Raw genomic sequence first — 12569 nt, 5'->3', positions numbered from 1 at the left:
CTCTTACCTGTGCACAAGCATTCTGTCTCTTTAAATTGGCGATACCAACAACGAATGTTTTTTGGGTGCAGGCCGAACAATGCCAAAAATGCCTACGAAATGCACGCTGGACCGAAATCACTGACTCAGTCTTTGTAAAGTGCAGCACATAAAACGCCTTCTGCTGAGCAGACGCCATCTTTCTTCTAACTGACTGCAAACTGAGAAGACGCATTGACTGACATCTAACGGTGATTTTCTGAAACTCTAGGCCACGCCCATTCAAACAACACTTACTTCCTTGCCGGCACGTCCCATGTTCCATAATTATTACCGTCCAAAATCAGGTCATTCTTTTTGAAACACCGTGTATTTTAAATATTTCTTGACTGTGCTATATACAATTCAATACAAGATGAGCACTCTTATGAATGGTCTTATTTTCGATTTTTTGTTCTAACTGGAAATTTAACCTTTGATTATTAGTAAGGTAAAGGTATAAAGGTTCTCCTCTATTTGGAACAGGCCAAAGACTGGGTGAATGTGAAACTATACTTTCTACACCTACGACACATACAGTAGGTAATGTAGTGGCGACCACACCCCAGCAGTTACTCGGATATATTGACTTCACAAAGACTCGGCGAATCCCACAGTCACATTTGAATCTTAGAACACAAAGGACATAAGCGATAATATAACACATAATACATGGACATTCAATGTATGTATATTTCACAAACAACACAGAAAAGTGCTTCAAAACAGTCAGAACTTTGTCTTAAAACTACAAATATAAGAGGCGCGTTCGGAAAATAACCTCGATTGGTCACTGTGCGTGAAGTAGGGCTACCATCTTTGCATCGATGTGCGCGGTAGATTAGTCTGCATCCAGCCGTGGTAGAACAAAAATTGTCTGATCACTAGTTGCATATTTGTAGCGTCTCAAAATGTGTGCTGCAATAGAAAACCCCGCCAAGTGCGAGGTAAGAGCTATTATACGTTTTCTTACAGCGAAACAACATTTTGCAGCAGCTATTCATCGGGAACTTTGTATCGTGTATGGACCAAGTGTGATGAGTTAAGGAGTTGTTCGTTCATTTAAAAGTGGACGAACAAACATTTATGACGAAAAGAGGAGGAGCAGGTCATCAGTGGTCATTGATAAACTCTTTCAGAAAATTGATGCAAAAGTTCGTGAAAATCAATGTTTCACAATCTTGGAGCTTTCCGATGAATTTCCACAAATTTCCAGGACTGTGTTATATGACGTCGCCTAAGATGCAGTCACAGGCTGGCTCAAGGGACAGGCGGGAGATTTTTATGATGATGGAATTTCTAAGCTAGTGCAGAGTTATGGTAAGTGCTTGAAGGTTTATGGAAACTATGTTGGAAAACAGAGCAAACAAGTAGTTTTGAGATGTATGTAATAAATTCTTCTTATTTACTTTGTTCCTCTTTTAACCAATTTCGAGATGTATGTAATAAATTCTTATTTACTTCGGTGTTCCTTTTTTAACCAATTTTGAGATGTATGTAATAAATTCTTCTTATTTACTTTGTTCCTTTTTAACCAATTTCGAGATGTATGTAATAAATTCTTCTTATTTACTTTGGTGTTCCTTTTTTAACCAATTTTGAGATGTATGTAATAAATTCTTCTTATTTACTTTGTTCCTTTTTAACCAATTTCGAGATGTATGTAATAAATTCTTCTTATTTACTTTGGTGTTCCTTTTTTAACCAATTTTGAGATGTATGTAATAAATTCTTCTTATTTACTTTGTTCCTTTTTAACCAATTTCGAGATGTATGTAATAAATTCTTCTTATTTACTTTGGTGTTCCTTTTTTAACCAATTTTGAGATGTATATAATAAACTCTTCTTATTTACTTTGGTGTTCCTTTTTTAACCAATTTTGAGATGTAATAAATTCTTCTTATTTACTTCGGTGTTCCTTTCTTAACAAATCGAAGGTTACTTTCCGAATGGCTCTCGTAGGACAGGTAAAAGCGTTTCAATAGCTGCGAAGACCTGTATTAGCAACAAAGCAACGAGAAAACAACAAACACAATACTTTACAAATATGAATATATATTAAAGCACAACAAGCACAAGCACACCAGCACCAAATAAAAACAACAAAACAAACAAATAAACAAACCAAAATACTCCATTCAAAACTTAAAGCTAAAATCCTCAAATAAACAAGTCTGTAGTGGAACAAAGAATAATATTTTATTTCATAATAATAAAGTGAATAGGAAATACATTACTGTATTTATTCTTTAACTCCCATTTCTTTTACATATTTTCGGTTCTACAAGATACAATAAATTATTATTTAACAAGAATTCTAGGAATGATTCCAAAAAATGGATTAAAAGATTGCGATCTTGGACAATAATTTTAGGAATGATAAAAAAAATAATAATAAAGCATCAAAAAACTGCGATCTTCGCCAATAGTTAGTTTTTGGATCAGGGGCTAAAATTTTTGAACGGCTCCTAAATCTTTTTTTCTTCTTTCTTAAGGGAATAAGCACATCATACTGCGTTAAGTGACAATTTCGGTTTGGCTACACTATAAGTAGTTCTCCAGATATAAGGCACACAAGAAAATTTTTGATTGAAATATATTGGAGCTTTTCATGCATTTTTGGATCAGGACCCTCCCTACAGCCCGGATCTCGCTCCAAACGACTTTCACCTATTCCTGCACTTGAAGGAACACCTAGGAGGCCGTCGCTTCGCTTTAGACGAGGAGGTGAAACACTTCGTAACAACATGGCTAAACACGCAAGGACTGGATTTTTACCAGAAGAAGAATCTTCACACTCATCCCACGATGGAACAAGTGCCACAACCGATATGGAGATTATGTCGAAAAATAGCCTAATGTATGTTCTATCTGTTGGCTGTATATGTTGTATGAAATAATATATACACGTTTTACTGCAGGCTTTGTAACCTTACTTTCCGAACACTCCTCGTAATAATATGTACTTAACGCATACTAAGTACATGGATACGGATACAACAAAATATACAGAGTCATGGTGAAAAGTTGCGTTCACATAACTGTACACATAAAAATAGTATTGAATTGTAATTTAATGAAAGATAACGAAACTGGTAGAAATATTGTGAATCAAAACGTAACACCTGCTACAGGGATTTTTTGTAGAAATAAAAATATCGAATTCAGAAACCTTCGAACGAAAAAAACATGAGCATTCAATTAACAGAAGAAAATAAAATACTTTCAAGAAAACAAAACGATACGAAAATCTAAAGAAATTTTCTAAGGAAGATATCTACAACAAGCGAAACCATGAAGAAGTGCACAAAACATTCGTCCTGTACGCTGAATCTTTTCGTTCTTTTTCCTCCATATTTCCCTTTGAGTACAATACAAAGTGTATGAAAAGCCCTGGACCATAGGGCAAATCCATTATGAGTAAACATACTAAAAAGTGGACAGAGAGGAAAGCTCTTGTAATGAAGTATATGTTGTTTGTGTGACTGTGATATTTCTAATTCTGGACAAAAGGTTTAGATATGACAACACTGTATACCTTGATAGTGGGGATAACGGTCACTGCATTTAGAACTGATACACTGTCAGTAAGATGGAGTATCACCACACTATGCTATACCAGTGTAAGAGTGGCTGAATGAAACATTCCCTGATCGCTAGATCGGACGACGTGGGTCTGTGACTTTTTCTTATGGGTTGTTTTAAAAGACGAAGTGTATTAATATCATATATGCAATTTGGCCGAACAACGGAAAGCTATCACCACGGAGTTCCACAGGATACCAGTGCGGGTTTATCAAACTGCTTGTGACAACGTTGTTCTTTGTCTCCAGGCATGTATCAATTTAGATGGTGGATTGATGGATCATGTCATGGAGAACAGAGATTAAAATTCTTGTAAAGAAAGATATGAGAGTAATGTGTTTATGTTGCTAGTTTCTTTACCGCAGTCTTTGAAAAATCATATTCATAATTACGGACCATCCTGTATTTTTTTTTTTTTTTAAATCTACAACAGAGAAATTTTCCCCAACAGCACCAGCCATTTGAGCTCCACACTAGTAAGATGGTATATGTTCAATGAAAAAGCATCGTTTTCAGTTCAGCAGATTGTTCAAACGGAATGTACGAGTATCCAAAAACGAGAGGGGAAACGTCTACATTGTTCTGTGAGAGAACCCAGAACACCGAATTCGTTTCCCAAAATGCTGTGAAGGGTAAAGGACACAAATCTGCTGATTTGGCAACGTTGCTTTTTTTTTTTTTTTTTTAAACATAGAACGTTTAAACAGTGTGGATTCCAAACAGTTGGTATGATTGGAGAAATTCCACTTTTCTACTGGGTGGCCCATAATTGTGTATATAATGTTTCAAAGACTGCGGTAAAGAAACTAGCAACGTTAACTTGAATATAAACACATTACTCTCTTACCTTTCCTTACAAGAATTTTAATCTCTGTTCTCCGTGGCATGGTCCATCAATCCACCTTCTAAACTGATATATACCTGGAGACGAAAGAGCAACGTTGTCACAAGCAGCTTGCGAGGCCCGTACTGGTATCCTGGTATTCTGTGATAGCTTGCCGTAGTTCGCCCAAATTGCCTATGTGATGTTGACACACTTTGTCCCTTACAACACTCCACAAAAAAGGCAGGTGGTGACAAATCGGGAGATCGAGATGGCCACTCCACAGACCCACGTCGACTGATCCAACGGTTCGGGAATGTTTCTTTCAGCCACTCTTGCACTGGTATAGTGTGGCATACGCTAACAGTAAAGTCCAGTGATAGTTATCTGCACTCTCAGGCTACACAGTGTTGCCATATCGAAACTTTTTGTCCAGAATTACATATACTACAGTCAGCCACAGGGGCGGATCCAGGGGAGGGGAGCGATCGCCCCCCAGAAGAGGAAATTTTGTTATTATATATATATATATATATATAACCCATCCCAAAGTTCGGAGACCTTAAAAGTAGCGGTATGACAACCCACCGCTCCCCCCCCCCTTCCCAGAAGTCGGCCCTGGATTCGCCCCTGCTCAGCCATACTTCATATACATAATTAAGGAGCACCCTGTACATTGGAAACCACTTACTCACAACAATTTTCCTCTCTTTCCAGTTTCCGTATCTTTTTTCACAACGGAGTTGAACTATGGCCCCAGACTTTTGATACGCTCTGTATATTTGTATTACTTTTCCCTGCACATCTGAATATTTCTAAAACAGTTTTTTTTCTCTTTCTTTCTCAACCAAGGATCTATAGCAATGTTCCCTTTAACATTATCTTACGTTTGAGCATCACGTTCCCTCAAGAAAATCAAATAAATAGAATTACTGTCAACGGCATGTTTACAATATAAGCTACAGAATACAAGTCCTGAGTTCCGGCGAACTCATCCTCCCAATCGATTTCAACCCTAATCAATACACAAGATTAGTAACTCGCAAAGAGAATAGACTACGTTTTATAACGATTAGTTTTTTTTTTTTATTTTTGCTCTTCTACGCAAATTATCCTAATAAAGACAAATATACACACAGGAAACGACTTTTTTTTTTTCAGTAGGGCGAGTCAAATATTTTATAATATTTTAGTCTCACGTATTTGCTATATTGTCAAGTTACAACAAAGCTGCCCAGCATTCAAATCAGAGAGCTCCTTCATGGCTAAGCGGTTAGCGTACATACCTTTGGTGAGGAAGACCTGGGTTCGATTCCCGGTGGAAGCTCGAGGTTCGGATTCCACGTTAATCTCATGTAGCCTCACTGCTGAAAGCGACGCTAAACTCAAAATCAACTTAATCATTCGAAGTAGAGGCCATCGCGTGTGTGTTACTCTGTCTGAAGCTATGGGAGTTCTTCGATCCAATGCCGACGGTGTTTTTACCTTGTTCTTTGAGGTGCAGAATTCCTTTCACCTCTTCGTGGTTGCTGAAGATCGGGGACGTAGGAAGTGACTCAGAGACCGAAACAAATAATAATTGAAAAAGGTCGGGCACCTGTTGGAACGAACTCTAATCGCATTATGCCCTCACTGTCGGAAAAAAACAGTGAGCATAACTTTGATATTCGATTTTGATTGACGTGCCTTTTTTTTTTAGGGCCAGGAAAGTTACTGGTTTTCTGTTGGAAACTGAATTTTCGTCTCAAGGCCATATCCATAGACCCAGCTTTTATCATCATTTACAATCTTGGACATGAAGTTCGGATCTGAATGAAGACGATCCTTTAACTCCGTACAAACTGACACACAATCTTCCTTCAGTTCATCACTCAAAAGTCTGGAAACAAATTTTGCATTCACTCGTCTCATCTACAAAGTATCGGTTAAAATGCTTTACACGGACCCGTACGAGATAATAAGTTCTTTGGTAAGTTCTCGAATAGTTATTGGACAGTTTGAACTAACAACTTTTGCCACTTTTTGCACTTTTTTTTTTTTTTTTTTTTTTTTTGTTTCTAAGGTTAATAGACGTTACAAACGTTGCTGGTTCTCTACCGACTCATATCCGCTTTTAAATCGCTCATACTCCTTGTAAACAGTCTCCAAGAGTTACAGCATTTTCGCCATACATCAATTTCACATTTCACGAGTTTCTTTGGGACTTTTTTTTTTTTTTTCAATTTGAAACATAATGTTTACACGTGTTCGAAATCCATAAAACGCGACAGACACGATAAACACAACACACACAACTTCACTCTCGCTGACTGACAAGTCAGAACGTGTTCCAACTTGCTGCTGCCTGTCGCAATGAATCAGACTCTTTGACAAATTATATCACATGGTTGTAGCGTCGGCAGTTGTTCCAAAAAATAATTCATTCACCGTATTTTTTTTCACACCTTGTACAAAAAAAAAGACTCAAAAACTGTGCATAAGAATTTATGCTCATCCACTAAACCGCACAATATTTTAGAAATTAACCAGTTCTCCAATTATCTCATAAAACTGGTTCGAAACATTGGTTGAGAAACGGAGGGAAAACTTAGCTGTGAGCTTCAAATGCTAGGGGGAAAATTATGCAAATATGGGGGAAAAATAAGTACGAAAAGATACAGCATAGTACTTGAAAGTGCGTCTGGACACATATTCTGTACACGTCTCGTATGGTGACAGAAAGAAACCACACAACACTGAGGAATGTGCCAAAAAAAAAAAAAAAAAAAAAATCTCACCGCCTGGTACGTTTTATCTTGACCAAGACTTCCTGTTTCTGCATCAGTACAAATTTGGTCTCGGGATGCTCCTGCCTGCAAAGAACTACCTTCAGAACTTACACAATTACACAATAAACATCTATTTTTCACACCATCTGTCTTACGGAAAAGATAAAGAAAAAAACTTCAGCAACAGATACGCCCTAAGAAAAAGAAAAAAACGCTTCAGCAACAGATATGCCCTAGACAGAAAAAAAAAGTAAAGCACATCTTTCTGCTATGCAATTACAGCTTGGAAGTGTCGACAACATAAAGTAATGCCTAAAGTCTCACTTTCAAGTTGCTGTCAAGAAGAGTTAAGTAAGCGAATTATTTACAGGACACCAAGCATGAATTACGTTTTGACTAAGATAAGCATACTGTACATAGGGTCCTGCACAAAGTTTACCACAAACTTTAAACATAAATGTTAGTACAAAAGTCATTTAGAAATTAATACTTGTTTTATAATTAATAAAGACAGAAAAAGCAACAGTTTCTTCACGAACGCTTTATAATGCACACCCTCTATTATTCCATAATTCTCAGTACAGTAGTTGGACTTTTTGTTTAGAGAGGACTAATTTTTCTTCTTCTTCTTCTTCTTTTTTTTTTTTTTTTTGCTGGATAGTGAATTTGTGGGCTGTTATTCCTTAGTAATATTGAAGTCTTGAATTATTATTATCTAATTACAATTATAATATATTAATTTGTTTTACATCAGACATTTGACGCAAAGTGACTCTTTTACTTCTAGTTCGGTTATAAAATATATTAATCTCAGTTACGTGAAAATATTAACTGAAAGCCTCAGGTACATTTTTTTAAATATAATAATTTCCAAATTCATAAAGATCAGTATTCAAATTTTGATTTTATACTACTCTAGTGCTTAGAAAGTTAATTGAAATTAACTGTGTGTTTTGTGGCATAATAACAGTCGAGCTACGAAATATGGCAAAAGTACTGATTTTGAAATCTTTAAGTTTTACGTCCCACGGTTATGCCAGTTAGGTTAAAGGAGACGGTGATGATGAGAGATGAGTGAAATGGTGAAATGAAGAAAGTGAGAGGAAACGGGAGAACCCTGAGAAAACCCACGAGCACGGTGTTTGTCCACCACAAAGTCCACACGGCGCGAGCTGGGATCGAACCTATATATATATATATATATAAAAGGATGGTCCTTAATTTTCGATTTCCGAATTTCTTTGCTCCCAACCCCTAAATTGATTCCATGTCGGTCCAGATTAACACATGGAAAAAATTGGCTCAATTGAAAAATATTTAGCCGATCCCCAAGCGACCTAAACATCTGATTATATATACAATATATAATATATGGCAAAAGTTTGGAATATACTCTTGTAACTTTGAAACGACTGAAGGGAAAGGGATCATATTTTGGCTAAAGGTAATGGAGATAGATCCACACCTGAAACTGAGTAGTACGGTACCATGGTGGCGGCCATCTTCAAGTCCGCCATCTTGGATTCAGACCCAAAACTTTAAATAGAATTGGGGTTGTGTGAATATCGTTTTGGGGTAGCTTTTCTCCACAAATACACATCTGTTTTTATTTCTGACTAATCTCTGATTGTGTAATAGTAATTACCTTCGAAACATAAATATACATGTGTGTTATTTTCTGTAACGAAACCGGAATGCGCTAATATCGAAAGTTTTAAGGTGTGGGTACCCTAGCTGCAAGTAGCATAGAGAAGGTTGACAGATTAGCGATATTTGTAACTTTTAATGTCAAAGAACAATTTTCAGACATCTCTGAAATACCATCATCTGCAGGAGAAACAAGCTACAGCTCTTTACGAAGCAGTGAAGAAATGGGACATAGAACACAAAATAGATGGCGCTTGTACAAACCTTGAAAAGAAGTTTGATCGTGATTTACTGTACCTATCGTGCACACATCACACATATTAGCGCACATACTAGTTCCTAAGTGAAGTCTTGACCCGACTACGGTAGGCCCCATAGTTTTGGAGCTATAGACCATTAAAGGTTTTTTTTTTTTTTTTTTTTTTTTCATGTTTTCGGCAGCCTATAACTCCAAAAGGAAGCATTTGTGCACCCAGATTCGTCTATACTTTTCGTCTTATTTTGGTGGCAGGAATCACCTCCCGAACGTTGTCGGTACTGCTTTGAAACACCTTTCATATATATAGTTGGTTGGTTGGACCATTATAAAAGTAGAAAGTTTCTTAATATAGGACTCCAAAGATGTATTACTAGATACTGAACATTAAAAATCTTTTTGTTGCAATGTCTCAAACGCATCTTTGGGTGAACACGTAATCAAACAGAGTAAGACACCCACGTAAACTGAAGTAACATAATCGCTCTCGTGTTTTATAAATGAATTCTTTTCATGGCGTGATTTCCAAAGAAACTGCAAACGAAATTAATGAAATTTCTAGTTTTACGTCCCATCCTTTATGTTATTTCCTTTAGGCTAAAGGAGACGGGTGATTAATAGAAGTGAATGGGAGAAAACTCATGTATACGATGCTGTCAACCACAAATTCACATAGCCTAGGTCGAACCAGGGATTCCTAGCAACAGAGGTCAGTGTTCTACCACTGAGCTAACATGCCCATATCTACTGTTGGAGTAAGTACTTATATTAATTCATTTTATTGAACGAACTCTCAGATAAAGTCTGCGGAACCAATTTACACTGGAACCAATAACAGCAACATTGACAAAGAATGTGAAAGAAAATCAGCCACGAAATTTCAAAGTTTCATGTTATTCCTAGAGTGGAAATGAAAATCTTTAAATTTTACGTCCCATGGTAATGCCGGCTAGGCTAAAAGAGACGGTGATGATGAAAAATGAATGAAATAGTGGAATGAAGGAAGTGGGAAGAAACGGGAGATCCCCGAGAAAACCCACGCACGCGGTGTTTGTCTACTATGAAGTTCACTTGGCGCGAACTGGGATCCAACCAAGAACCCCATGCACCAGGGGTGAACGCTCTACCACTGAGCCACTGCGACCCACTAGAGTGGAAGTGAGAGAAAATATCAGTCAAAATGGCTGACCACTGGATTTGATCCTAGGACTTCTCAACTGCGAAGCAAAAATACTAACCACTAGCATTACGCTCCCTTGGTATGAACATAATGGTAACTAGCGTGGGAAAGTCGGCACCGGTTAAGTGGTTATGCATGTTAAGAGGATTGTGGGCAATCCAGGCAGTGAGTAATGGAACGATCAACAGTGTGGTTTTCTAAGAAATAAACAGCAGACCTGAGTGATTCACTTGTCGATATGGTTTATTGTAATAACAGCGATATATCTTTCTGCTAAAATTGTTATCGTATTAGCTTCACACTAGTGGGTCTTATAAAATTGTACTGTTAGTACGTCCCCATTAATCATTATAACTACAACGAAAGCTATTTTTTGCAATAGATAGTTACAGCGATTATCTCGGCTGAGTTTGTTAGTGAAGACAATGCGTTAATATCTTAACGGATACATCCGTTAGTCGACACGTTAACTCTTTAACAACAAAAACGGCAATTTACGTACACCCGTTAGTCCGCACGATAACTTTAATAACGGTAACTTACGTACACCCGTTAGTCTACACGATAATCCTTTTAATAACGGTAACTTACGTACACCCGTTAGTCTACACGATAATCCTTTTAATAACGGCAACAGCAACTTACGTACATCTGCTAGTCCGCATGATCGCTCTTTAATAACGGTAACGGGAACTTACGTACACCCGTTAGTTCAGGTAACTCTTTAATAGTGATAACGACAACTTACGTACATCTGTTAGTTTGTACGATCACTCTTTAATAACGGTACATCCGTTAGTTCCCACAATAACTCTAAATTCGTCCACAATTTCTCTTTAACGAAAGCGATATTTTTAATTCCGGTTTTCTCTGCAATAGATAACTAGAACGATTAATTTCGGTTGAGTTTGCCAACCCATTAACATCTTCACGGGTAACGATGACTTCAACGATGGCTATCCATATTGACATAGATGTAAGTTTCACGTGATCCTCTTTACTGTCTTCGCCAGTTTATTTTCTCTTCAAATGTTTGCTAACATTAATGCAACACCACTTTCTATGCCCCTGCGCTCTGTATTCTGAAATTTTAATTTAAATTCTTTTGACAAAAAGAACAATGACACAAAACTTCCATTTACACCACTTTTATAAATGTGTCACCATGGGGCTAGTTTGGTTCTAGAGCGAAACCATTGTAATTTGTCAACAAAGTAAAGCAACTCACCAAGTCTGACCTACAGCCAGTCCTGGTCTCTAGTGATTTATATTTTCGAAAAGGTGCAAAACTTTTTGGAAACAAAGCAGAGCTATAAAGGAGTTGAAAGCAAAGAGGTTCTTCGTAAAAGAATATACAAATGTAGCAAAAGACACAGTACATATACGGATATCTAAAAAGACTACATGAGAAAAGAGTATTAAAAAATGCAAAACGTTTTGTTAAAATTTAATTGTACAATTTTAAAAGATCTCTTATTTGACAGGAGGTGGTGAGTTTTGGACTTACAGCAGTAGATAAGTTAAGCTAATAACAATTATTTAGGATAATATTGCAAAGCTAATAGCACATACAAATTGTCAGAAACACGTACGTAGAAACCTAAAAAAAAGACCTTTTGAACTTAGGATTATAATCAGACACTGCTCTATAAGCACAGAAGACATTTCTTCAAATACATCAGAATTCTTGTGGCTTATTAACAGATTCTTTTTTAAAGAAATCTTTCGGGTAAAATAGTGTTCGGAAAGTCGTATTTCATTGATTTTAAATTTTAGGAAACAACAGAATAACTACTTTGAAAAAATACTAGTACTTTGAACTGTTGAGTAGTATTTGAAGATGTGCACTGGAAAGTAATTTAGTTATATGTTACTGTTATTTCCTGTTGAAATTATCTGGTGAAGTTTTCCTCTATGAGAATAGAAGTTGAACATTTTGTCTTTGATATGCACAATTTATACACATGAACTTATTAAAGCTACGGATGATGTGTGACGATTCTTTGCCTCTTCTCATGCTACTCGTGTTATACTTTTAACATTCTATGATTGAAGTAACGTGTATGTGCGCCGAACGTACTAATTAACATTACTCACCAGATATAGCATAACCAGGGTGCTTCAAAACAATACCTACAACGTTTGTAAGGTGATTCCTGACACCAAGATAAGACAAAAAGTATAGAACAACCTGGGTGCACAAATGTTTCCTTTCGGAGTTATAGGCTGCCGAAAACATATAAAAATGAGATTTAAAAGTCCAAAACTCCAAAAGTTGAGTTGAGTTGATT

General features: G+C 36.7%; 1 protein-coding gene across 5 annotated transcripts in view; it reads right to left on the bottom strand.

Moving 5' to 3' along the window:
• The window catches only part of Nhe3 (Na[+]/H[+] hydrogen exchanger 3), a 205988-nt gene that overhangs the window by 41162 nt on the left and 152257 nt on the right, over positions 1–12569 (bottom strand). For 2 of the 5 annotated variants that reach the window (XM_081756703.1, XM_081756705.1), the window contains one exon: positions 7205–7279. The exons of the other annotated variants lie outside the window; for them this stretch is intronic. In XM_081756703.1, coding sequence (XP_081612829.1) covers positions 7205–7279 — 75 coding nt within the window. The remainder of the gene's footprint in view (positions 1–7204; positions 7280–12569) is intronic. 5 annotated transcript variants of the gene reach the window in all.

This window comes from Thermobia domestica, chromosome 4 (assembly GCF_964235325.1).
Source record: "Thermobia domestica chromosome 4, izTheDome1.hap1.1, whole genome shotgun sequence".
NCBI classification, from domain to species: domain Eukaryota; kingdom Metazoa; phylum Arthropoda; class Insecta; order Zygentoma; family Lepismatidae; genus Thermobia; species Thermobia domestica.
This window is presented reverse-complemented; position numbering and strand designations above follow the sequence as displayed.